Source organism: Tamandua tetradactyla, chromosome 23 (genome assembly GCF_023851605.1).
Source record: "Tamandua tetradactyla isolate mTamTet1 chromosome 23, mTamTet1.pri, whole genome shotgun sequence".
NCBI classification, from domain to species: Eukaryota; Metazoa; Chordata; class Mammalia; order Pilosa; family Myrmecophagidae; genus Tamandua; species Tamandua tetradactyla.
This window is the reverse complement of record NC_135349.1, coordinates 36,297,669-36,324,187: the sequence shown is the minus strand read 5'-3', so window position 1 is coordinate 36,324,187 and position 26,519 is coordinate 36,297,669. Positions and strand designations below refer to the sequence as shown.

Here is a 26,519-nt window from a genome sequence, read left to right as displayed (position 1 = left end):
TTAAAAAAACCTAAAGGTATAGTTTCTACTGTTACTGTTGAGTACTGTTACTCTTTTAAATATTTGCTAATGATACACTTTTGTATTGTTTTAAAGAACTTGTCCTGTTAAGCCATTTTTTTTTTCAAAAGCCCTGTAAGAATGCTAAAGGGCAAAAGAAAATTAAAAAAAAAAATTCTGCTATATTTTATTTGCAGTATCATTTTATAAATTAAATATATATTTAGGCGGGCTTTTCTTCTTTTCTTTACTGCCTCTCCCACCTCACCAAACATACACACGCAAACACAGCAGACCCTCTATTCCTTTTCTTTCAATTGTATGGCAGCTTTTTTAGTTGCTAGTGATAAATGCCCAAATCAAAATGACTTGAAAAGGAGAGTGGGGTGGGGTGGAGGGGGGTTTTTTCCACCCAACTAAAAAGTACTCTCTTCAGGTACTGCTGGGTTCAAGGGTCTCAGGGATCACTGGGCACCCCACTTTCCTCTGTGTGAGCTGCTTCTGTAGGCAGGCGCTTCCACTTGGAGGTCTCAGGAGTTCTGGTTTTATATCAGCCTTACAATTAGCTTCCCTACTGGGTGAGAAAGCTGCTCTTCTCCAATAGTACCTGCAAATATTCAGGGTTTGGCTCTGACTGGACAGACTTAAGTCATATGAGTAAGGAATCACATGGCCAGGGGGCTGGAATATGCTGCTAGGCCAGAGCTGGGACATGCATCCATTCTGAACCAGGGAAACGGGGAAGGTCTGCCCCACTGGTTCCATGGGAGGTGGGTGTGATGGCTACTTTCATGCATTAATTTCAGGTTATGGTGGCCAGTGTTTGTTCAAGCACTGACCTGCTGGTTACTGAGGGCATTTTGAGATGGAATTTTTATCTATAATCAGTTGATTGCACCCACCATCAACAAAGGAGTTTGCCTTCAGCAATGTGGAGAGTATCTTATCCAATCAGTTGGTGGTCTTAAATGCCACAACTGAGGATTTCAGAGTTCAGCAGAATTTCTACCTCAACTTCAGCCCTGGCTTTTTTGAGAATTTCCAGCCAGCCAGCTTCCCCAGTGAAATTTGTACTAAGAACTTCAGCATTCCCTTTATCAGAGTTTGGACTTAACCAGCCATGTGAACCAACTCCTTATTTTATATATATATATATATCCTGTTGATTCTGTTTCTCTAGAGAACCCTGACTAATACCATGGGGATACTGGGCTGCAGCAAGAGGAGAGGAGGCTTCTGAAGGAATATCAAAAGGAAAAGAAATGGTTGCTAAGCAGACAAAACAAGTGTCTCCTACTTGCCACAGTAGGGTATAAAGGCTTTAATTTGATGCTAAACTTTTCTGCATCCTAGGCAACCACCCACACTTCACACTGAGGATGGACTCATCTCTGTTAAAGAGCATGAAGTGTCTATTCCTATGCCAAAACCATGGGGGTGTTAATATTAATGGCTGCTGTTTATTGAATCTTTCTTTCCTACATGCAAGTTCCTGATGTGATCTGCCTCCACTCTCTACCCAGCTAGGTTCTCAAGCTTTGGAGCTGAAGGAGGAAGAGGTCTCTGCCCTCCTGAAATTTAGACTCTTAATATAGGAGCCACTTAAGTGTATGACATATCTATTGCCACATAATAACATCACCATGGATTTAGCAGCTAAAACAACACACACTTATTCTCACAGTTTCTGGACCCGGCATGGCTGGGTCTTTTGCAAGACTGCAGTCAAGGCCTTGTGAGGGTTCAGTACTTATTTGAGGGTTGGCTGAAGGAGGTTCCGCATCCAGGCTCACATGGTCATTGGTGGCATCCAGTTCCTTGCAGGCTACTGGACCGAGGGCCTCAGTTTCTTACTGACTGCCAGCTGGAAGCCGCCTTCACTTCTTTGCTGCATGTCCCTCTCCATATGACAGCTCAGAGCATGGCAGCTAGTTTCGTCAAAGCCAAGAAGGGAGACAGTCTCTAAACGAGATGGACTTCATGATCTGATGAATGTAATCATATATATGTAATTACATCCCATCACCTTTGTCATATTCTACTTGTTAGAAACAAGGCACAGATTCAGTTGACACACTAGAGAATTACACGAGGGCATGCATGCTAGCAGGCAGGTACTGTGGGTGCTGCCCCATAATCTGTCCACATCATGTAAAATAAACCAAATGCTAGTGTGATAAGTATATTGAAGACGATAAAAAGGTTGAACAGTTACTGGAAAAGGCCACTTTAGTCCCAGTATAAGAGATTGCTTCTCTTTGAACCAAACCATAAAGAACAAGAAGCTGCTGCAATGCCAGGAATTGGGGGCAGGGTGTTCTGACAGGGCACAGTCACAAAAGACCAAGAGATAGGAAGGAGCTTGCCGTGTTTCAGAAACAAATGAAGCCAGAGTGACTAAATCAATGAGTGAATATGGGAGAGACAGGAATCTGTCATGTGGGACCTCATAGGGTCAGAAATTGACACCGAAGAGCAAAGGAAAGACTGAAGAATTTGACAGACGGGAGTGTCATGGTCAGACTTAGGTTTTAAAGCTCACTCTATGGGTCGCAGGTGGAGCAGGTGTGTGTGGAGCAGGAAGTCTAGAGAAGAGGATGACGGTGGCTCACGGTGGAGGTAATGGGGATCTCCTTGGATGGAGAGTCAGCAGGGCATGGTGGTAGTTTGCATAGGGGTTGTATTAGTTAGGGTTCTCTAGAGAAACAGAACCAGCAGGAAACACTCGCAAATACAAAATTTATAAAAGTGTCTCACGTAGCCGTGGGAATGCAGAGTCCAAAATCTGCAGGGCAGGCTGTGAAGCCAACGATTCCAATGGAGGATCTGGACGAACTCCAAAGGAGAGGCTTGCCGGCTGAAGCAGGAAGAGAAACTGTTTCTTCTGAATCCTCCTTAAAAGACTTGGAGTGATTAGATTTAGCATCACTCATTGCAGAAGACACTCCCCTTAGCTGATTACAAATGGAACCAGCTGTGGATGCAGCCAACATGATCATGATTTAATTCTATGAAATGTCCTCATTGCAACAGACAAGCCAGCACTTGCCCAACCAGACAAACAGGTACCACCACTTGGCCAAGTTGACACATGAACCTGACCATGACGGGGGTGCTGAAGGAAAAGGATACAAAGGCTGGCTCCTAAAATTTTGGTTTGAGCCTGTGAGTGGGCAGTGGCACTACTTTCTGAGATGAAACCTGCGTGAAAATTCAGAGTCTTACATCTGACATACCACTTTGATCTCAAGAGAATGTGTCAAGGAGGCCATTCACTCCAAGGGTAGGTCTGAGCAAGGATAGGAGATTCCAGAGTGTTTACAGAGTCAAGCACTTTGCACAGCCTTCTTAGAGACATTCTCCTAAGAATAATCCAAGAGAGCATTTAAAAATATGTTTCTGGTCACGTAAACACCCTAGTTTCAACCTTTGCAAAGCACAAGGGGCTTTCCCACTGCACTCAGAAGCACTCATACTGTCTTCCAATGGACAGGGCCCATCCCAAGCTGCCCCCACCTGCTTCTCCTTTTTCACAGTCCAGGAACCCAAGCCATCAGCATCTGGATTTTAGAGGTGAAACTAAGGTTCAGAGCTTAAGTAACTCACCAGATGTAGCCAAGAAATGTGGCATTTAGATCAAGGCTCGGCAATTATGTTTTTAATCCAGACTCTGTCCTTTATTCTGCCCTGGATCCAAAGCCTTTGCCGAGCAAATGAAAGAAAATAATGTACAGAACTCTAGTACAGTGCATGCCTCTGAAAAAAGCCCATAAAGAATTGTCAAAACGGATGGCTTCACTACTCATTTAAAGCTGAGTGGAACAGAGACTTGTAAAAAGCCTCCTGTTAGCCAAGCTGTGGGGCACCATTACAACTCACTGCCTTTTCGAAGGGTATCACTGGCCTTTTAGACACAGTCCAAAGTGCAGATCGTTTGGAGGGCAATTGAAAATGCTCTCCAAATGAAAACTGTTCCTCTGCCATGGTGGATTGAATTGTGTGCCCCAGTTTAGACATGTCCTTAGTCCTGGTCCTCATTCTGGTGGGTGGGGACCCAATTATAAGTAAGATCACATCAGGATGTTACTTCACTTAAGGTGTGGCCAAACCAAATCCAGATTACTGGAGTCCTTTATAGGCAGAGTGAAAATCAGATGGAGAGAAGTCACTGGAACAGCCGGATGCCAGAAAATCAACAGAACCCAGAGGACCGAGGCAAAAACGTCGCTGCGTGCATTGCCGTGCTTTATCAGAAAGCCCAAGGGGCCCCAGAGGTTGCAGGCCACCCAGGAGAACCCACCCCGGGACGAAGCAGGCCTTCTAACTTCTGAAACCGTGAGCCAATAAATTCCCATCGCTGAGCCAACCCATTGTTTAGCCTTTCTCTCAGCAGGTAGGAAACAAAAATATCTGTACAGTCAGAAGGTTAAGTTATCAGTATGTCTAGGTTTTCTGTTTTTGTTTTCTCTCAGAGCAGGTACCATATGCCTGGACTATCTGAGCTCTCTGCACCTTGACAGAAGCTCTCAGTCAGTCTTCACTTGTACCCATTTAGAATTGAAATACGGAAAGATTGGGAGGTTAAATTACCTGAGAGCACCCAGAAATAGAAGTGGGATCTGACCCAGAAATTCAGTCTGCAGAGCCCACCCTAGTAGCCTGTGTGCTGTGAAATGTTAACTCCTCCCCCTGCCTGCGAGGTCTTCCCAGATGTGGCCCCACCCCTTGCTGGAGGTGGTCTGTGACAGTGCCCCGCAACCTTTCCATGGAATGAAGTACGCATGGTTAGCTCTTCCCAGGGTTGTGGGGCTGCGGGACCTCAGCCCCACCCGCCTGCAGCACTGTTTCAACCACCATTCCTGCGTGGCTGCTGTTGTCCCCTCCATCTAGAATTCATGACACCCTGAGTTGTCACAAGAAGAGTGGGTATGACTAACAGCACAGTCACTTACATTCTGAGGAGCTTCCTTGAGGGGGAGAGAAAAGGTGGAGCTAGAGAGAGGAGGTGGGCTTTGAAAATAACCAGCATTCTCCTACCTATGCCAGAGTGCCCCTCCCCCCAAATAAGCACACATACACACACATATACTCAATTAAACATGTGCATGCACACAAATATACACACCAAGCAAATAAATGTGTGCACATACACACACATATACTTGATTAAACATGTGTATACACACACATATACATACCAAGCAAATAAATGCGTGCACATACACACATGAGTGATTAAACGTGTGTGCACACATGCATACACAGACACACCCTAAGTGATTGGTGAGAGTTGTGGCAATTATGAATTATTGAAGTGCTTTGCCTTCCTGGGGGCAAAAAGGAGATGGGGATTACATCAAAATCTGCTCTACATTTTGTTGAATATTGTCCACGAAGTGCATGATGGAAAAGTTGAAAATCAACGATGCTGGAACCACCCGCCTCCCTCAACTCCCATCTGCAAACGTTCCCACCTTCCAAGACCCGGCCCTAGGCTTTTCCCTCCAGGAGGTCATGTCTAGCTCATATATGCTGCTTTCTACAGGTACTACTCTTCTAGGCCAGGAGTGGCAACAAGTAACAACCTCTCTGTGTCCTCAATCTGCAAATGAGAATGCCTCCATCCCTGAGTTATTCAGAGATTATGGAGGCAAGTGATGTCTCTAAATTATAAAAATGCTACAGAACATTAGAGTGACCACACCTTGTTTGCCTCAATTGTCTCTTACTTGGGGCTGCTCCTGAATAATATTTCCACTGGCTGGAAAGATTGAGAAGATTGAATCTAGACTAGTGGCTCTCAACTGGGGGACAACTTTGCCCCCTCAGGGGACATTTGACAGTGTCTAGAGATATTTTTGGTTCTCCCAACTTGTATGTGGAGGTGCTACTGACATCTAAGGGTGGAGGTCAGGGATGCATTCTACAATGTGCAGAACTGCCTGCCCGACAAAGTTATCAGGTCCAAAATATCAGCAGAAAACCCTGACTTAGACAAACAATGAGAACTGAGAAGATTAGGCCGAGAACAGTGGAGCTATTCTGGGCCCAGGTTGACCCCAGAATAGCCAGTTGCACTCATGGCAGCAGGGATGCATCTTCACAGGTGTAAAAGATTTCAGATTTTCAGTGTTTTCACTTCAGTTCCATCTTTGGCCCTTCAGACAGTACTGAGGGAGTCTGTCCTCACCCCATCCCTTTCTTTCACTCCAAGAGGAAACTGGACTAAGAGGGCGAGTTACAGTGGTGGGTCCCAGAGCTAGCTGGTGACCAAGCCACCAAAAACCCAATCATCTGCCTCCTGGCCCAGGCACTCTTCCCCTACCCTGGCTGACTTTTTTGTTAAAACAGAAATGACTAGGATGAGATGGTTAGAAGGGTGGACCAGAAAATACCCCAGGTTTAGAAGGCTCACCCCCCCTTTACAAATGCTCTGGGAGCCCCTAAACCCCTGTTTCTGTGCCACCACTTTCAAGCCCCATCTCAGGGTTGTGTAAAGAAAGTTTGTTTAATTTCTGCGCCAGTAGAGGGAGCTCACATCCCGGAGATCTGCAGCTAGCTAGGTCGAGAATAGCATTGAGAGCTGGAAGGCATGTTAGACCAGTGCTCCTCAACCTTGGAAAGGCAGACAAACCACCTGAGGCTGGCGTCTCATTAAAGGCAGATTCAGAGTGAGCAATTCTGGGGCAGGACCTGAGTTTCTGCTTTGAGAACAGACTCCCGAGTGAAGCCTTCTGGGATCACACCTGAATTAACAAAGCGATAGATGTCCTCTTCAATACTTTCCTTCATTAGAAGGCAAACCCGGGGCCCAGAGAGGGAAACTGTGCAGTGAGACTGCTTTGCCAGGGCTATGACTTAGGTCTCCTATATCCAGTGTTCACTTCATGACAGTGTTCCTGCCCCTGTACAGTAGGAAGATTCCAAAGTGTGGGTAAGAAGTAAGAGACTCTACAGTCTGCTTTGAATCCCGCTGCTTTGTATTTCACTTTTGGTTCAAATCACTCCCCTCCCTGAAGAACAGGTAGGAATTCACAGATGAACAGAACCAGATTCTGGTCCTCTCAGGCCTTGAGGGAGAAAAGCAAAATATGCTTATGAACAAAAGGTAATCTTATTCCCAGCTTATAGAAATTTTTTCTATAAATCCAGAGAAAACTGTTCTTAGGGATGCAAATTATAGCCATAGGCTTCTAAAAACTCAAGTTTCTTTTAGACTGAATAAGTTCAGATGCTTTTATGTACAAGAAACAGAATGCCTGCGTTAGAAAATAAGGTCCTCTGCCATCCTGACCAAAAGGGGGTAAAGAAGTGTAACAAGTGAGGTATCAGTGGCTGAGAGAGTTCAAATAGAGTCGAGAGGCTACTCTGGAGGTCACTCTTACAGTAGCTTCAGCTAAACACTACTACTTATCATGGTTTGCCAAACCCCAAGCAAAACTATTCCTGCCAACCCTAAAGAACACCTAGGGCTTTAGATGAGATTCCAGAAGGGTTCCATGCACTAGGGTAACTTTCCAGAAACCTACAACTCCAGATGGGTTCCTAGGCCAGATTAATACGGCAACACAGAGGGGCCAGCCTCTCCAGAAAATCAACCATTTCCATCTCCCTATCCTGTATTATTGATAGCCCTTCCAACACGAGAAACTTAGAATGGGCAGAGCCCAACTAACCCTAAAAACTGGGAGAAAGATCAGAGGAGATGATGGAGTTACACAGAGAAGGTAGGGTGTAACAAGTGTGTATGATTGCTGAATCATTATATTGATATTTCTGTTAGTCTCCAGCGCCTTGGAGCAGCTGGTAGTAAGAACCTAAAACCGTGGAATTGTAACCCATACCAAACTCTGAAATCTATTCTAAAACTAATTATTATGGTGTGCATTGAAATTTATTTCTTTTCTGTATATATGTTACTTTTTGCAAAAAAGAATTAAGTCAATTGTGATGATGAATGCACAGTTATATGATGGTACTATGAACCGTTGATTGTATACTCTGTATGATTACATGGTATGTGAATATATATCAATAAAATTACATTAAAAAATAAGGTCCTCAATTAGAGTTAAAAACAAAGCCAGTTTGCCTGGGTCTAAGGTAAATTAGAATGCAGGGTAAGAGATGTTAGTTTATGTACTCTAGACCTTCAGCTACTATATGAGATCAAAAGCAGAGAGATTTATTACACCTAGAACCTAAATTTTCTATAACAATAATCTAAATCAAGCTCTTCTGATAGCTCGTTTAAACAACCCAAACTCCTGGAGTTCAGAATGGGAACAAGACCTTGTAATTCTCTATAGCTTAATATAAAACCTGGATAATCTCAGGGGCTGATATTGAAAAGTATTGGTGAAGTCTCTTGAGGGTCCAAAGGGGTGGGGGTGGGAGATATATATATATTTACTAATATAAAATTAGTAAACACTCCCATTTGGGAAAACCCAGGTACCTGCTGTTACCTGGTACCCAAAAGCAAATAGAAAAGGGGCCTAACCTTTTGTTGAAACAAGAAAGAAGAAAATAGAAGCCCCATCCCAATTTTCTCTTGAGCAGAACCAGATCACGTGCCCACCTCGAAATAAATCTCTGGAAAGTGGAATGGAGTTTTATCTTGAGTACTGGGGACTCCCAAGAAAATAGGCCAAGCTCTGGATTTTGAAGCTTCCCCTTATGAAACTTATTTCTGTAGGGGAGAAGCTAAGACCACACATAATGAAACCTAAAAGTTACTTCCAGGAAGTCTCTTTGTTGCTCAGATGTGGCCTCTCTCTCTAAGCCCAACTCTGCAAGGAAAATCGTACATGGTACAAGCCATTCAGGGATGAAAATCTCCCTGACAACATGGGTGTGACTCCCAGGGATGAGTCTGGCCCTTGCACTGTGGGATCGACAACACCTTGCTGACCAGGAGAATAAGAAGTGTAATAAATAAGGCACCATTTTATTACAAGAGAGATCAATTGGAGTCAAGGGCTATTCTGGAAGCTACTCTTATGCAAGCTTCAGTTAGATAAGTGCTAATTGCCATGATTTGCTAAACCCAACTAACATGACTCCTGTTGACTCTTAAGAACACCTGGAGCTCAAACTGAGACTCTAAAAGGTTTCATGCATTAGGTTTGCCTTTCTGAAACGTACAATTCCTGGAGGGTTCCTAGGTCAGATAAATCCTGAAACTCAGAAGCCAGCCTCTCCAAGATTATCAATTAATTACATCCCTAACCTTTAGTGTTCACGACCCCTTCTCAACATGAAAAAGTCAGAACAGGCATTCTCCAAAGAGCCCTGTAGATTGGGAGAAGGATTAAAGGAGATGGAGGAGGTACAAAAGAGAAAATGGGATTTAACAAACAAGTATGGCTGCTGAATCACTATATTAATATTCCTTCTAGCCTCCAGTGTTTTGGGGAAGCTAGAAGGAAGAATCTGAGATGGTGGAATAGTAGTCCATGACAAACTCTGGGATCTGTTCTGTAAATACTTGTTGAGTGTGCTTTGAAAATTATTTCTTTGCTTTGTATATATGTTATATTTTACAATAAAAAAGTTTAAAAAAAATTAAGTCCTTAGTAAAGACCACCTACCCCTAAGTTATTGGGAGATTCAGGGAGGTGAGTGATCTCTAAATTATAAAAATGCTACAAAACATTAGAATGAGCACACTTTGCTTGCCTAAATAATCTCGTTCGCTTCTGTTTTCTTGTTTGTCCTTCCTTCTCTTTACCTCCCGTTTCCTCCTCCATATACACACTCCCACCAGAGGCAAGTGGTTCCATGGCTGATTCAGGGAATACAATGTCAAAGATTTGGGCTCTGTTTTTCGTTTTTCTGGGGGGGAGGGCTCTATTTTTGTAGTACCATTTTCAGGGCATCATTAGGCTTTTTTCCTCATAGTCAGAAAATGGCTGCCATAGCTCAAGAAATCACAGTGTCATACAAAGCCATTCAAAGGCAAATAGAAAAGGAGCTTAGCCTTTTCTTGAAACAAGAAAGCAGAAAACAGAAGCTCCCTCCCAATTTTCTCTTGAACAGAGCCATATCACATGCCCACCTCAAAACAAGTCTCTGGAAAGTGGAATGGAGTTTTATCTTGATTGTCTTAGACCCATCCGGAAGCATCCCATAGAGATATGTGGAATTTCTGAGCACTCAATGCTGTACCATACATGAACAAAGTCAGGGTTCTCTTAGCATGGAAGAAGGGGCTGGGGAGAAAGGAAAAGAAGTGCAAAGAAGAACTCTTTTGATTAAGCAGCATACATTATCTGCCCAAGCACACTCACGAGGGTTTTAGTTGTTAATTCACAAAGCTAAGAATCTTCCGAAGTAGGCTTTATTCCTATTTTAAGGATATGAAAACAGGCTCCGAGACTGTTCTATCTGCCCAGGTCACACAAGCTAGAAAGAAGTGGATCCAGAACCCTAAACCAGCTTTGGTGTTAGAGTTCAAAGTGGCAGAATGAGGCAGGAAAAACAAGTACAACGTTAGAGGGAGCTTCCCAGCCCCTCCAACCTCCACCATCAGGACCACCCAATGGGACGTTAGTATCCCAAAGCTCTCAGCCTCCAGACCCCTGAATTGTAATGACAACCTATCACTACCTGATAAGATAGATTGCAAATGCTAGTTTGCTGAAGAGCAGCCTCTTGGAATTAGAGTTGTCTTCCCACAGGGTTCCTCTCTGCTGTTGAGACTGCCTCCCCCGGATACAGTAGGGCAAGGAGCTTCGGAGGTTGAGAACACTTTAATCAACTGTTCATTATTCTTTTTCCAGGCTACCATGGCAACAAGTGTTCATCCCAGCTGCTGCTTCACAGCCAACTCGCTTTCCTCCCTCAAAGTTCCTCCTCAGCATCTGTGGTGAATACATCAGAGCCAAGTTCTGCTGTTCTTCAGCCTTAAGGTTGAGCTCACCTTCTTCCTGATTCGTGACCACCCACACAGACCAACTAGTGGGTGGGGGCTTCCAAAGCTCATGAGATCTTGAACAAGCTACTTAGGGTTTGAGTTACTCACCTGTGAAGTGATCACTTCTAGCAGAGGGTTTTGTGTGTTTCCTATTGTTGTACCAAGTTAGTTCAAACTGAGTGGCTTAAAACAGGATTTACAGCTTCAAGCGTCAGAAGTCCCAAATGGGTCAGCAGGGCTGTCTTTCTTCTGGAGATTCTAGCGTAGAATCTGTTATTCTTGCTCTTTCTGATTCCTTACCTCAGGGCCCTGCAGCATTCCTGTTTCTATTATATCTCCGGGCTCTCCTGCCTCCCTCTTATAAGGAATGATTTGATTGGGCCCAACCTGGGTGATCCAGGATAACCTCCACATCTCAAGATCCTTAATCACATCCACAAAGTCCCTTTTGCTATGTAAATTCACACTTGCAGGTAGTATGTGGACATCTTTTGGGGCCATTATCAGCCTACCACCAAGGGTCAAGAGATCACTTAAAACCATTAAAAAAAAAAGCGCCAAGTATTGTTTCTGATCTAACATGATATGAAGTATTTACATTTGGGTCACAATTATTAGAGTTTGAATCAAGGATCATTTCTTGCATGATATGAATACCTTACTCCCTTAAAGCAGTGTTCAGAGAACAGTCTTGATGGAATTTGAGCTTTTGATCTGCTACTTTTAGAGACTTTCCATGTAATGCAATTGAATACAGCTGTTTCCTTATCCACACCAAGGACAAGTTTTCCCACATGTTAATAGACTGGCCACCTGTTTTAACAAAAGGATGTGTTGGTAGCAAGGACTGAAGAACCCAATACAAATTTTGGACGCCTACAGTGTCATAAGATGGCCAGATATATTCTTTTAACCTCAAGATAGTTCATTTTTCCTAAAAACCCAGGAGTATAACTCAGTCCCTCCTGGGAACTGCAGTTGAGAAGCATTTATAAATACTGAAGCTTTCTATTTTCATTCCAACCATATTTTCCTGGCAAAAATTCCAGATCCAAATATTTAGTTGGAGATGCATGAATTTTCCTATTGATTTCTGAAGAGGGCTAGTAAGCCCTCTAATAAGAGGCATCAGTTAAAACAAGCAATAGTCACATTGATGATACAAGAGGACCTAGCAGAGGGTGGGTTCCCCCCACCCAGAGGGTGGAGCAGGTAACAAGAAGCTTGAAGGGTGGAGGGAAAGCAGCAGCACTCCAGGCTGAAAGAGGGATGCAGTGGAGGCCAGCTGTAGGGTTTTAGTACTAGGACTGTTACTGTACCTAAGGAAGCTAGAACCTTCTAGCATTCCTTTCCCTCCCCAGGAGGGTGCTGATCTTTACATGGACTAGGAGCGTGAGGAAGAATGTATCCATCCTTATACTCTCAGGAAAGAGTATCTATTTTCTGTTTGAAGGAGTAACTTGAGTTAGGAAATATTTAAGGACACTAGATCACTATTGGGAACTATCTAGGAGGGAAGGAAAATTATGCCTACTATTAGGAACAAATTGTGAGGGGGTGGGAACCTCCCCTACTGACTTGTAGTGCTGAGTCTTCATGTATGGGGTGGTGGGCAGGAGAGGCAGTGGCAGGAAGCAGTTCAGACATAAGTTACCTTGATCACATCCATGCACATGGAAGCCCACCCGGGGAACTGGGGGTAGTTGCTATATCCACTCTAAAAAGAATGACAGAAGTCAGACTCCATCTAATCTTAAGAACACAAGCAAGAAGCTTACTTCAACCACTTTATTTGAAAATCCAGCTAGTGATATGACACAGTTCTTTTCTTGTACAGGTAACTGATGAGGCCTAGAATTCCCATGGCACCCACTAAGGTGGCTACTGCAACCATAGTTTTAAAAGCCGTATCTTCAGCAGTCCTGAATCCTTTAACATCCTCAAGGCCTGGAGAAGAAGCAGACATTTGAGTCAAAGTCATGTTTAGACCAAACACATAGATTTAAGCCTTATTTGTTTGAGGCTCCCCAGAGAAAGGAATGAAGTGAAGCTTCACACCTTGCTTGGGAAACTTATCCAGGAGCCATTCCTTCTACTTCCCCCCTCACTCCCCCTTCCCCTGCTGTTCCCATTCCCCACAGACTTTCAGCCTAGAATCAGATTGTATTATGCCTGGAAAGTACCTTAAGAGGCCCAGCCCATTATTTAACACAACTTGATGCCGATGAATATGCTTAGTTGTTCCTTGAGTTGTATGATCTCACTAGAAGTTGTTAGGAATTTAAGACAACTTAGTTTTAGGCCTAGAATTGAAGTTGAAACTATCTTGGATAAGAGAATATAGGTGAATGGGAATATGATCTAGTACAGACTTGAGGTAAGTTAGACAAGTTACAGTGCCCCAACTGACCTGACCTACCTCGAGAAGTATTTCCTGGATCTTTGGTATAGTAGTTAAAAGATTGAAGACTCCATTGTGGCATCCACAAAACTGTAATTTAACCCTTCTGTCTATGAGTGAGGCCATGACTAAGATATAGTTGTATAGAATTCTATGGAGCTGTTAATAGTGGGGAAGGTCTTTGCACAGATAAAACAGCTAAGTTGAAGTCATAGAACAGTAGGTAAGAAATATGGTCCTACCTCAGTTAGAATGGGATTTCTAGAAGGGTATATAAGAGACTTCACAGAAGCTCTAAAAGACATCCTGCTATTGTTCAGTTTTAGCATGAACATGGGCTTATATGGTAATAGACTCTTGGCATGAGAAGCCAAGAGCTTGAATATAGGAAGAACCCCAGGCTTTAAATCCATACCCCGGAATGTGGAGTCATCTGACAATAAAAGGATGGGTCCTGGGAGGCTTACTGTCGTTTTTCCTTCTTCAGCAGGCCCAGTGGCTAGAAACACAGAAATGAGTGTTTAGCTTCTGAAACAGTTTGACATGTATCCATTGAATGCTTAAGAGCATGTGCTCCCATGGTGTATTCTATTCCTTCCATTTAGCTTTGCCAGATGTGTAGAGGCCAAACATCTTACTGGATAAGTTGGATATTCTTAGAGAATTAATCCTAAAATTAAGTTCTAATCTACCCAGACTCAAAAATAGTAACTTCTTAGAGAAGAGTCTGTAAGAGATCAAATAACAGCCTGTATATAAAGGGGGGGAAAAGTATCTGTAGGACTGATCAAGAACCTGCCCATCTCAGACTCAGCTTGGCCCAATTTGTCTTATTCATGAAGGAAGTTTCTTGAGCTCTTGGGAGTAAGTAGAGAATGAGACTTCCCTAAAGCCTTTAATTCTGAAAGGGTAAGACTTGCTTTGAGGTCAGTAAGAACTTCTAGTAATGTGGATTTTAAGTTTTTACCTCGTCTTGTCCTAGATGACACAGGGCAAGTCCTAGAACACAGGGGAGAATCGGGAACAAGGCTATTGCAGATTAAAGCGCTACAGTGGAAGTAGACCTGGAAAGGTGAGAAAAGTTAACTGGAATGGATGTGCTCACATTCAAACCATCCCAGATGACTCGTTAGTCACTTACCAGGTCAGAGAACACTTGAGTCCCTGACACAAAGGCAAAGGTCTTCACTTCAAACCTCTGATAGTGATCAGGATGGGTCATGGAGTCAGCTGTATGGAAGGTTGTTTTGTAGTTGTCCAGGTCATATTCACAGCTAGGAGATATACACCGGGACAGATGTCAGCCACATTCACCAGGAATCTACCTCCAGTCTTTTCCCAAGTTTAGTCATATGACATCTTCAGGACTATTATGAACCTACCTTCTACCTGTTCTATTACTTGATCTTTTTTTGACCTGATCCCATATAATATTCATAAAGCCTCAAGTTTAAAATGAGTTTTTTTAAATTAAAATCTTAACAGAATAACTAAAGAATTGAATTGTACAAGTGTCACTTAAGACTCTGGCTTAATTCCATCTATTAGTTTGAGTGCTTTCCATTCCTGGCTGCTATTTTAGGCCATTAGCATAGGCTAATAACAGAAGTAGATAGACAGCCTACATGCTAGCAGGGTGATCAGGTAGGTTATGTGGTAAGTACTAATTAAATGAGTTAGACCAGGGAAAGGGGGTTTAATTTTAATAGGAGGACCAGGGTAGGCCTCCTGGGGGAGGGATACTTGAACAAGTCTGAGATAAAGGAATAAGCTGTACAAATGGACCAGTTCACTGCCCTAGGGCATGAGTATACCTGAAGATTGACAGCTTAGCAAGAGACCAAAGAAGCTTCCAGAAAACCCTTGTCCAGATACAGACCCCTGGATAGAACACTGCAGGCCAAGCTGAGGCTACCTGTACACAAGTGTGGATAGCCACAGCTTTGAGAACCTGAGCACTAGAATGCTCTCAAGTCAGACTGGTACTCATCCCTGCTCTACTACTTAAGTGTTGGCTTGTGATAGCCATGTAAGCGGCAAGGCTGGGTTTCTTATGAGGTAAGGATGGTCAATGTCTCCCTCATGGGGTCACAGAGCTCACATGCTGCCCGTGGAGGATTGCATGTGGCACATAGGTGCTTGGTCAATGGCTAGGGACTGGATCTCTGTTCTAGGCGTATTAGAGTCAGATTTCTTTGAGGAAGATACCATTCAAGGGCAACTTCCAATACAGGAAAGCATGAGTCATCTGATTAGGCTAAGGACTGCTTATTGAGAAAAATAGTAGGTCGGTTCCTTTGTGACCTAGAGCTCCTCTGCAACCAAAAAGAGTTTTAGTCTTTCTTCATTAGCAAATTGATGGATTATCCAGGCTCCACATTCTTGGTGTGGAGAGTACCTACCCATCTACAACAATACTCCACTGGGGGAGAGAGGCTGGATCCATAGTGACAGTAGCCCAACAGTCATCTAAGACCAGCTTGATGTTGGGGTCATTCCTGTTTAGGACTCTCACTTCCAGATAAATTGGTTGGCGAAGGTATCTCACCACAGGGTAATCTTTTTGCCCATAAGGTTGTTGGTAAGAAGCATCTGGAATAGAATGTGGGCTTAGTCTGGATTTAAATAGTTGATAGTTGTAACAGATGTACAAAATCACTTTTGTTCTATTAGTGAAGGCATCAGAGTCTATCTTAGGGAAAAGTTTACCAAAAGGCTGCTTTATCTCACCTGAGTAGGTTTGCAGGATCAAAGCAAGTGAGCCAGGTTTCACTGAGGCCATTGGAGGAGTAAGACTTTGCACATTGGTATTTATTAGCAGGTCATCATTGCTGTAATAGCATTTCACTGTCATCCTATAAGAACGTATGATTGATGAGGGGAAGGTCATAGTACAAAGACTTTGTTAAAAATTGAAGTCTGAACTAGAATTTGAGCAGTTATCGATTCTACCTGAACTCACTATCTCTGGAAATTCTGCTTGGAGGAAGATCCACCCAAAGTGCACGTATCTCATTTTCATAGATGGTTTTGTCACCTTTGAACTTGAAGACAGGTTAGAGAGTTGGTTAGCCACTAGTTACTTAGAAAATGGGACTTAACATCTTGTTTCCTGCCAGTACTAACCTTATGGCTTGTTCCACATCCATTCAAGGGTATGTGAAACTGTGCCAGTCCTTGAGACTGATCTTTGAAATTTGGCTGACAGTTTGAGTCTCCTACTCTGAGGGTATCCAAGTTGAGAGATGGTTTTGTTTGGTGGATGTAGATCTCAAAGTCCATAAACCCATCCTGGGTGCATAGCCCACCTGTAACTAGACAGCAAGGGGGTTAGAGAGAAGAATGTACCTGCCATATGACATCTATAGACCTTAGAAGTGTGACCTGGTAGAAACTAGTCTTCTGCAGGCAGTACCAGAAATTAAGAAAATTGTTAGGAAAAATACCTTAAGAAGCCTGAGTTAGAAAGGGAGACCCCGAAGAGCCTGAATAACAGTTAAGATGTCTGTATGAAAGAACAGAAGGGATCAGGGGACAGGAAATGAAGTGCCATATGGGATAAGGACTAATAAGAAAAGTGATGGCTAGACAACTCAAGAATCAGAATGTTCATGGCTTAAGAGTTCAGTGCCCATGTGACATTATGACCCTCTGAAGGCTCAAATTCTGAGCCATTAGAGGTGGGATGGGGTGTGAATAGTCGAAGGACTAAATTTTCCTGTTTGGCTTGACTTGATATAGATAAGGTGGTAGATAAGAAGCACAGGTACAGAGGCAGTGCTAACAAGAGCAGATACCAACTTTATATTCTTTCCAGAACTTGCAGGAGTTGAGAAAGATCCTTCTGTTTAGAAGTTTGAGGCAAATTGTATGCCTATTTCACCCCAAGTAGTCATCAAGTTAAACAAGTCAGATCTACATGTATGTGTATGCCAGGAACATTTCTTAAAGCTCCTGTCAGCAGTGAATCGATTTCTGACCTTTCTAGTTTCAGATTAGTTCGGAAACTGAACTACTATTTTCACATGCATAAGAATCTAAGGAGAAAGTCATTTTAATAAAATAAAATAAAATAAAAAAGTATTTACCTACAGAAACTGGAGACTCACAGAGACATTCAGGATAAACCACCATGGATACCTTCTCCAGATGAAAGTTAAAAGTCAACTTAAGTGAAGATAGATAGAACTGATAGGATATGCATTTCTCAGAGATCTGAAAGGAGAGGAGAGTATCAATTTGCAGTCACAGTCTGTCCATCCAGAGCTTAAAGCAGACTCAGGAATGCAGGAGGAATGTATGATACCTGCAGGGCACACTCCAGACATCTGGTTTCCCTTAAGCCAGAACAAGGGAGATCCTTTTGCTTTCCCAGATCAGGATGCTTCCCCCAGGCAGGAAGTTTGATTATAACTCACCCTGAAGTACCCAGCACTGCATGCCCTTTGTACTAGGCACTAAAGCATGAATTCACAAACCAAGTTTCAAAGAACAGAGTACCCTGCCAAGCCAAATCTATGTAAAAAGGACTCTACAAGTGTTAGAAAAATGCTATTACAAGACACATAACCCATTATTGCAAGGGGGCACATGTCTGGCATCCTTGACAGTTGCCTCAGTCAAGACTAGCTTTGAGGCCAGTGAGATTTGTTTGGATCAAACAGCCCGGCTCTGGGATATAGAGCAAAGCTTTGCCATTAAGAACTTGACATGACATTTATAGTACTCTGAACTGAGACACTTTAGGAAGACTTCCACTGCAGAGATTAAAGAATGAACTTGTTACTTGGAAACCCACTTATGCCAAGTGAGTGAATAAGTAAGGGCTTTCAAAGTTTGAGTCTATTATTAACAATTAAGATTCACGGGCAAGTCAACTATACAGGATTACCCAAAAGACCGCTTTAAGTGAGATTTCTGCAGAGTTTAGTGGTTGATAACAGAACATACTTTGGTTTTGAGAAGAGTTTTGCTGAAATGCAGTTTCAAGCCATTTGTTGTTTCTATGTCAATGCCAGTGTCATGCAAATCGCTTATTGCAACCTTCCTATTTTCAATGCTCACAGCCTTTAACTCCCCAGGAAACTCTGGTATGGAAAGAGTCATATGTGTGGCATTGCAGGTCACAGGATCTAGAAGGAATGACCAAGAGAATTGTCCATTATCAGCCTTGATCAAGTCCCCAGAACATATCTCACAACTGAGGTTGCTGCTTCCTAGGGTCTCACCTGGCATACAAATCATTCGTGATGAGAGGGAGATCTTCTGCCCAGGAGATCCAAAGGTAAGTCTCAGAGACACAGTGTAGAGATGACTGTTCTCTTGCTGATGGAAGGAATGAAGGACAGGCAGAATTTGAGACATTTAATTGAAATGCTAACCAATATCATAATGAATAAGTAGGGCAAGTATACATTCAGATTCTGGGCATTGTTTTGGTTCAATCAGAACTTCAGCATTTCATCAAGTGATTGTTCTGTGACATAGTAACACCTGAACTCTAGTGTTTATCTACTGAAATGATCTGTAGTTAAATCATTTCTAAGCAGAGCTGATCTTATTTCATGACTATTTATAGTATCAGCAGTCAGAAACTTATTTAAGACTCAGCAATCAGTTCATCCCCTGTGTGAACCAGGACTGTTCTTACAATAACGCCCAATTTTCAAGCATTTACTATGACTGGTCCTGTCCTAAGTATTTTGAACACAAGTTCATTTGTTAAAGTGCCTTGTCTATCGGCCCAGAAAGCACCGATATCTACTGTAACATAATACAGGACAGTCAGTGATAACCCAAGAACACCTTAATTCATAGCAGTTTAAGGATACCCTAGTTCTACTTTATGTAGGAGACTCATATCCATTGGGTAGGGGAAGAATAGACTGAAGTGGCCATGCCCTGGCTGCATCAAGCACTCACCCACCTCATAATGAGTCACTCCAGTGGCATTGAATGAGACCTGTAAGATGATCTTATGGCCATCTATCAGGAAAGTATATCCTTGTTCTATTGCCTCCTGAAGGGTCAGGGCTTGGGGTCTTGGACCATCACCAACTTCAAGGATCCATCCTGTCTGAGATTCTTGCTCCTAAAACCAGAAGCTTTATTTGGAGGGCTGGGGCTCACCTATACTCCAAGACTACTAAATTTAAGCTTGTGTTTTATCAGTATTAATGTTAGAGATACCCTTAAAAATTAAGGTATATAATTTAAAGTTGTTTTCATACCATAGACTCATCATCAAAGCCAGGGATAAACTGTGGAAAGGAAAGCTGGAAAGAAGAAAAAAAGTCATGAATTAAGGCTTTGATTTGGAGAACACTTATAAATTCATATCACCTGCCAGTGGTGAAAAACAAAGGGGACAGCTAAGTCAATAGGCTGAGCTTTGATCTTGGGGTTCACCCCTATGAAACTTATTCCTGCAAAGGATAGGCTGAGCCTACTTATAATTAAGCCTAAGAGTCACCCCCAGAGAACCTCTTTGGTTCCCCAGATGTGGCCTCTTTCCAAGCCAACTCCATAAGCTAATTCACAGTCCTCCCCCCTACGTGGAGCATGACTCCCAGGATTGTAAGTCTCTCTGGCAACATGTGGCAGAACTCCTGGGATGAGCTGGGACCCAGCATCATGGGATTGATAAATCCTCTTGACCAAAAGGGGGAAAAGAGAAAGGAGTCAAAATAAAGTTAAGACTTCAAACAGAGTCAAGAGATTACCCTGGGGGTTATTCTTATGCATTATACAGATATCCCTTTTTAGTTTATGGTGCATTGGAGTGGCTGGAGGGAAGTTCCTGAAACTGTCAAGCTGTATTCCAGTAGCCTTGGTTCTTGAAGACAATTTTATAATGATATAGCTTTTATAGTATGACTGTGTGATTGTGAAAACCTTGTGTCTGATGTCTCTTATCCTGGGTATGGACAGATGAATAAAAGATATGGATAAAAAAATAAGATGGGAGGGGATAAGGGATAAAAAAAATGGTTAGATCAACCACTAGCATTTCAATGAGAAGGAGGGGTAAAGGGTATGGGATCTATGGGTTTCTTTTTGTTTCTTTTTCTGGAGTGATACAAGTGTTCTAAAAATGATCATGGTGATGAACATACAACTATGTGATGATATTGTGAGCTATTGATTGTAAACTATATATGGACTGTATGCATGTGAATATTTGTCAATAAAAATATTTTAGAGACAAAGAACACCCCAAATAAGTGCTGTGTAGTTCTTATGCCAAGAGGTCTGGTGGTGGAAAGCTGTGGAAGGACACAGGACTCACTACAAGTCTCAGCTGTGCCCTCGGTCATTTTTCTTCTTTAGAGCTCCTGATACTAAAAAATAATCAGAAGATCCAAGCTCCCTTCCAACTGTCAAGTTGAGACACTAAATGCAGAGCTTTTTACTATGTCTATAGAAATACTTAGGCCATGTAGTCCAACAGTAAAGTTTGTATGTTATTGTCAATTATCTGTTTTCCATATTAGATGAGAAGTTCCATGAAGGCATGATTGAGGTCTTGCTCCCTATATCTCAGCACCTGGCATAGGGCCTGGGGATAGGTTAGTTTCTCAAATTAACTGCCTTCAGCTCCCAGTTGAACCCTTTCTATATCCAGACAGGATACAGAACCCTCTTAGGCAGTTCTTAGAGACATCCTATGAGATACTGGTTGTCCCTATTTCAGACTTGGAAACAGAGGCTCAACATGATTAAAATTAAGTCAATAGCCAATATATGGTAGATGCAGGATTGTTATGCTGGCCTGATTTCTAAGCCCAGTTCTAGCCATGCCACCACCATGTTTTCCCTGTGGTAGCCATATGAGCAACAGTCAGCCTATTTTACTCACAGACATGAAGTCCTTCATGCAGTTTGTAGATCCTGAAAACCCTTTGATCTGAGCCTCTTCTGCTTGCATAGCTGGACAGCTGATCTGATACAGGACAGCCCCATGTCTTATAGCATCATCATTGTCCATGAGTCTGATGGTTGTCTGGAACTCACCTTGCTGTATGCAGATGGGATAGAACAGCAAGTATTGCTACCTCAGTGGGAAAGGGGATTCCATAATACCAGCTGATGTAGGTGAGTGGCAAACCCCTCAAAGTGACTAATACTACACATTCTGGAAGATATCCCATCCCTATATCACAGGACTCTAGCAGCTAGAAAGGGCTACTTTCAGATATCCAGGTAAGATAGTAACAGAACAGTTCTCTCTTGAGCTTCAGGAATTGGAGCTTGGTTTTAATTCTGACTACCTTATACCTGGGAATCATAGGTTCCAGCTGGTTTGGGGCCTCTACCCAAGTTCAACACACTTGTTGAGCACCCATAGAGCAATCACTGTGCTGATAGTATCTTTGAGGCTATATCTGTTCTCAAAGAGCTCAGCCTAAAGTAGGAGTCAGCCAGTCTTTCTGCAAGGTGTTAAGAGGTAGATATTTCAGACCTTGTGGGTCACAGATATATCTTTATTTTAAAAGCTTAAAGAGTTTAAGTAAGCCATCCTTAGTTCAAGGATCATTAACAAAAGGAAACATAGACCAAGGTTTTGAATTGGGACACCTACAGGCTATAGCTAGCAGACACCTGGCAGGAGGATGGATGGTAGGGAGAGTGGGGAAGCCAAGTACAATGCTAGGCTTCCTAAAGATGGGAAGTGTTGTTTCAGAAGGAAAGAGTTTAATTGGAGGTTCACATATACATAGGGCATGATTCCTTCATAGGGCAGAGGACCTCAGGTGACCAGAGACTTGAGATTCTCAAGCCCATTTAGACCAAGGTCTTTGTAGACCGCTTGCATCGGGATCTGATATACAAGATAGCCTGATAAACAATGCTGATCTCTGGGACCCACCTCTGACCTGGTAGATCAGCTAAAGCTTATAGCTTTCCTGAGGTGATTCTCCTACACACTGAATTACTGCCTAAGGCAGGTTGTTTTTTTATCGATTGTAAGAACTCTGATTGGGCAAAACTGTTGCTTGGCAATTGAGAAAAACCCTTGTTGCTTAGCTGCTGCTGTTTGCCTCCCAACACCTGTTTTTATAGGTTAGCACTTCCCTATTTGCCAGCACCAAAATAGCTCTCCATTTCACATGGGAGTTACAGATTGAAAACTAACCTTTGAACACTGTTTCTAAGCATTATGTTAAGTCCCTCAACTGCATCACATCTTTGATCTTCATTACCTTGTGGAGAGGTTAAGACCATTTCCATGTTCCAAATAGGCAAAAAAAAAAAAGCGTAAAGTTTACATAACTTGCCCAATGTATACCAAGAAAGTGGCAGAGCTCAATACCGAGGCTTCAGGGTTTCTCAGCACTAGTGATATTTTGGGCCTGATAAGCTTGTCTTTGGGGGTGGGAGTGGTGCTGTCCTGGGAACTGTAGGGTGTTGAGCAGTATCCCTGGCTTCTAGCCCACTAGATGCCAGTAAAAGTAACCCAACTGTGATAACCCAGAGCGTCTCCAGACATCGGCAAGGTGGCGAGTGCAACCGAGGTTAATTTCAGCTGCGCTTAGCACAGTCTCCCCCAGCAAGCATGTGTCGAGTCTCTGTGACTGAGAAACACTGCTCTCAGCAAAGGTCTGCATCCTTAAATGCTGGGTTACATATACCACTTGCCGCATCAGTCCCGAAACAACTACTTACCACTCTCTTGCTGCAGATCTCATATGGAGCCCTCAGGGTGAACTTTTCTGGGTCCAGGGCATAAGTGCAGTTTGGTATTTCAAGACCACGGGAATCTACAGGAGCCGGAATAGTTAAGACAGGGGATGGCTGAGAGTATCTGAAGAAAGATTCAGTGACAGGGCCAGCCAAGGCTACGTGGTCCCAACTACAAAGCCACATCTAAAGCATGCCACTTTTATTGATCCGATTAGGTGATACAACCTAATACTTGAGAGATGCTGTGACTATTAATAAGGGTTTCCCAGGGGATTTTTACATAAGACACTTCCAAGGTAAGACAGGCCTTCCACTCTTGGTGAAAACACACAAAGTGGGGAACCCCATGACATCTTGGGAATTGGATACCAGTTGCTACCCGGAGTGCATGCTCTGCTCATCAGATGGGGCTGGCCCTGAACCAAGGCATTTCTACCAAGTGAGGCTGAGATGAGATAGTATACATTACCTACCCACCACAGATGCATGCCATTTCTTAACGTCAAGATCTCTTGGAAATTCCACTGTTATTCCCTCTTCACTGCAAATGACAGTGCCTGGAGAGCAAAGGAAGCATTGGAGGCCTCATTGAGCTTTAAGAGGCATGATTTCTACTGAAGCATGAGGAGAGGCTCTTTTTCCACAGGCAACAGGGAAAGATGCCAGTTAGGACATGAAGAGTTCAACTTCTGTCTTCAGAAAACTCACAAATTTGTGGGAGAGACGTACAATGCCAATGCAATATATCAAAGAGGTAAGGTAGGTGTCAGTTAAGTGCCCAAGACTTTCTAGGTCTTAAGTTAAACACCCCCCACCTTTTTTTTTTTTTAAATGTTTGACCTGGACCTGGTAGAGGAGGGGGATGGTAGGTCTGTGATGACTTGAGAAACAAAAATCTTGTCTACAGATTTTTCAAGTTGAAGTTTTTGTCTTTTGTTTTTTTTAAAGTCCCGGGTAAGCCCAAGGAACTTCTATAGACCAGTTTCTGACCGTAAATTGCCATTCTGCAAACTTTGGCTCAGGCAAAAGTTTTGAAAGCTTTGTTTCAAGTGAAACAGCTGATCGTCAGGTGTGTTGATGTTTCTTTTAAGCAGGATTTGTGTTGGAGGGCACCTGCTCCTCAACATGGAGGCTTAACACAGTTTCCTGTTCAGTGGATGGCATGAAGCTCGAGGCAGGGAGGGAGTAGGAAGTAGGACAGGCATCTTGGCAAGCTCTTATGTCACTGGTATAGTGAGCCTAGAGAAAAGCACCTGGAAGATCCAGTGACTTGACCAAGCCAAGGAAGAGGGGTGAGTGGAGATTGCCTGACCACAGCCTGGGTTTTCAGGCCAGTTAGACACCCTAGTTGCCCCTTTCTTCCGGCCAAGGGTCCTCGCCAAGGAGGCATACCTGGGAAGGTAGGCTTCGCCAACCGAGGGATATCCATTGAGCTGACCAACGTCACAAGGGCAAAGAAGAGAGAAGGTAACCTGTAGGTGCTAAAAGGGGAAGGGAGAAAGTGTTAAGGGGGAGCAAAGGCAGACAAGGCCACCCTCCCTCCCCGGGATTACTCACCTCATGCCTGCCTGGGACCAACGTGGGACCCGACTGACATTTGCTCCCCATCTGCACCCCATGGCTAATGGCACCACCAAGATAGCAAAGTGTGGGCTGTTCTGTGCTTTTATAGCAGGAAGGCTGGGCCATGGCCCTTCCCTCCCAGTTGTGGGCACCTGAAACTTCTCTGTCCCTCCCAGCTGAGAGGGGTTTGGGGAGCAAGGGGCTTTCTGGGAAGCCTGAAAGAAGTAGAGTTCTTCTCTCTATTGGGCACTTCCTGAAATTGAGCCTCGGGCATTCTACCAGCTGCTCTGAGAGCCAGGAGTGACACGGTTTCCTAAAGTTGGCTCCATGTGTATGAATTGGAGTTTTTCTCCATTGCATTGGGACCTGTGATCAACTTATCTTTTCAGTAACTCTCCCTGCTCTTTGAGATGCTGAGTTGTGTGTAGTCCATTTTTCATAACAGGTGAAAGTAATTTGTATATCCTGTGCATGTATGGAGTGGTATTTGCAGTTCCTAGTTCCTGTTTTATTATGTTGCCTCTGTGGTGTAACTGAAGGCAAAATCAACACTCCCTCTTATAGGCATCTGAAATATCCTGTGATATTACCCCAATCTCCTTGATCAAAAAGATACAGAGGGCTCCCATTAATATCACAGATTACCGGATCCCACCCAAAAACTGCTGAATCAGACCCTCCAGGGGTGGTTCTGGGGTAATACATGTTAACAAGCTCCACTGGTGAGTCTTAGGATCAGGGAAATTTGTAAAATGCTTGGAGGGAGGAAGGCAAGAAAGATGGTTGTCAGTGGTTAACCTTTTAATGGGAATTTATTAGATTATGTCCCAGTGGAATTGTTGAGAGTACGCAAAATGCAGGAGAAGAAGGTTTTAGGGGGTAGAGATGGAGAAAAGATTTAGATTTAGAGAGAAAGCTCTACAGGTGGTTACTCCCTCTAAAGGACACCTCTTCTACAAACATGAAGGCAATTTGTTACCATGATGGTTAAGATTATGAGAGAAAGCAATAGAGGAAAGAGTAAGGAAGCAAGACTCAGAGACCTGTTAGGAAAGGGATTGGTTAATTAGCTGGTACTGGCCTCCAAAAGGCACAGGCCTTGCCCCCAGGCTCACTCCACCCCCCCACCCCCACCCATGGTTTTCTCCAGCTGTGAGGTCTTGCTTTGGAAAGAGTCGCCTTGTTTAGAGTCCCAAACTGGGGACATCTGGGAGGCTAAAGGGCAGTACAAAGGTTTTAAACAAGAGACAGGGAGAGCAGAAAGACCCCTGTTGGGTTGGTGAAGGTGGTGAGCATACTGGATATTAATTTCAGCTGTGTGAATGCACCAGCGATTAATTTCAGCTGTGCTTAGCACAGTGACTCTGAACAATGGATTCCAAGCCCATGAGAACCAATTTCTAGGACCCTGCCCTAGAGAAACCCACCAGGTGCATAAGCCCACCAGGATGCACAGACTGCATGTCCAGCTTTGAAAAGAGGAAGAAACGATTGCTTCTTAGTGAGATGGTGTCTCAGCATCAATAAAGAAAAACTAAAGTCTACAAAAATAACAGATCCTTAATATTTTACTAAACCATGGAGTCTTTTTCCAACCTATGTCTTCCACACTAAATATTCTTTTATTTAAAAATTTCCAACTTTTGCAAATACGCTCTACCCACCAAGCAACAAGTCCCCTTCTCCCAATATCTTATTCTCTTAACCTTTAACCAATTTCCTTGTCTCTATGAATTTACTATTTCTAGATATTTCATATAAAGTGAAATCATACAGTACTTGTCTTTATTATGTGCCTTGCTTATTTCACTCAGAATGTTTTCAGGATTTACCCATGTTCCAGCATATCTAGGCACACCATTCCTTCTTACAGTGCAATAATATTTCTTGTGTGTCATAAACCACATTTTATCAACATTCATCGGCCAATGGACACTGAATTGTTTCCACCCT

The 26,519-nt window shown here is 43.1% G+C and overlaps 2 protein-coding genes across 5 annotated transcripts in view; one reads left to right on the top strand and one right to left on the bottom strand.

Moving 5' to 3' along the window:
* The window catches only part of LDAF1 (lipid droplet assembly factor 1), a 37,333-nt gene extending 16,809 nt beyond the window's left edge, over nucleotides 1-20,524 (top strand). For 2 of the 4 annotated variants that reach the window (XM_077141608.1, XM_077141607.1), the window contains 2 exons: nucleotides 10,785-10,913; nucleotides 18,442-20,524. In XM_077141608.1, the coding sequence (XP_076997723.1) occupies nucleotides 10,785-10,913; nucleotides 18,442-18,493 (181 nt within the window). In that variant the 3' untranslated portion in view covers nucleotides 18,494-20,524. The remainder of the gene's footprint in view (nucleotides 1-10,784; nucleotides 10,914-18,441) is intronic. The other 2 variants (XR_013168029.1, XM_077141606.1) reach the window with 2 other exon arrangements.
* On the bottom strand, nucleotides 12,693-24,624 carry ZP2 (zona pellucida glycoprotein 2). Its single transcript, XM_077141605.1, has 18 exons — nucleotides 24,561-24,624; nucleotides 24,396-24,484; nucleotides 23,477-23,560; nucleotides 22,986-23,080; nucleotides 21,178-21,336; nucleotides 19,550-19,594; nucleotides 19,246-19,410; nucleotides 18,548-18,644; nucleotides 18,270-18,451; nucleotides 17,408-17,534; nucleotides 16,446-16,633; nucleotides 16,272-16,363; nucleotides 16,050-16,174; nucleotides 15,722-15,911; nucleotides 14,461-14,593; nucleotides 14,287-14,383; nucleotides 13,735-13,818; nucleotides 12,693-12,865 (listed from the first exon to the last, which is right to left on the bottom strand). The coding sequence occupies exons 1-18, from the start codon at nucleotides 24,620-24,622 to the stop codon at nucleotides 12,723-12,725; spliced, it is 2,157 nt and encodes a 718-aa protein (XP_076997720.1). The 5' UTR covers nucleotides 24,623-24,624; the 3' UTR covers nucleotides 12,693-12,722.
* Between the last annotated feature and the right edge of the window lie 1,895 nt (nucleotides 24,625-26,519).

What these genes read in the sequence shown, in the direction of transcription:
- ZP2 (XM_077141605.1), bottom strand. Translation starts at nt 24,622, where the DNA reads ATGGGGTGCAGATGGGGAGCAAATGTCAGTCGGGTCCCACGTTGGTCC. An exon ending in TGGTCCCAGGCAGGCATGAG is followed by an intron (nt 24,485 to 24,560) that starts GTGAGTAATCCC and finishes TTCCCCTTTTAG; the next exon opens with CACCTACAGGTTACCTTCTC. An exon ending in AGATCTGCAGCAAGAGAGTG is followed by an intron (nt 21,337 to 22,985) that starts GTAAGTAGTTGT and finishes ATCTGCATACAG; the next exon opens with CAAGGTGAGTTCCAGACAAC.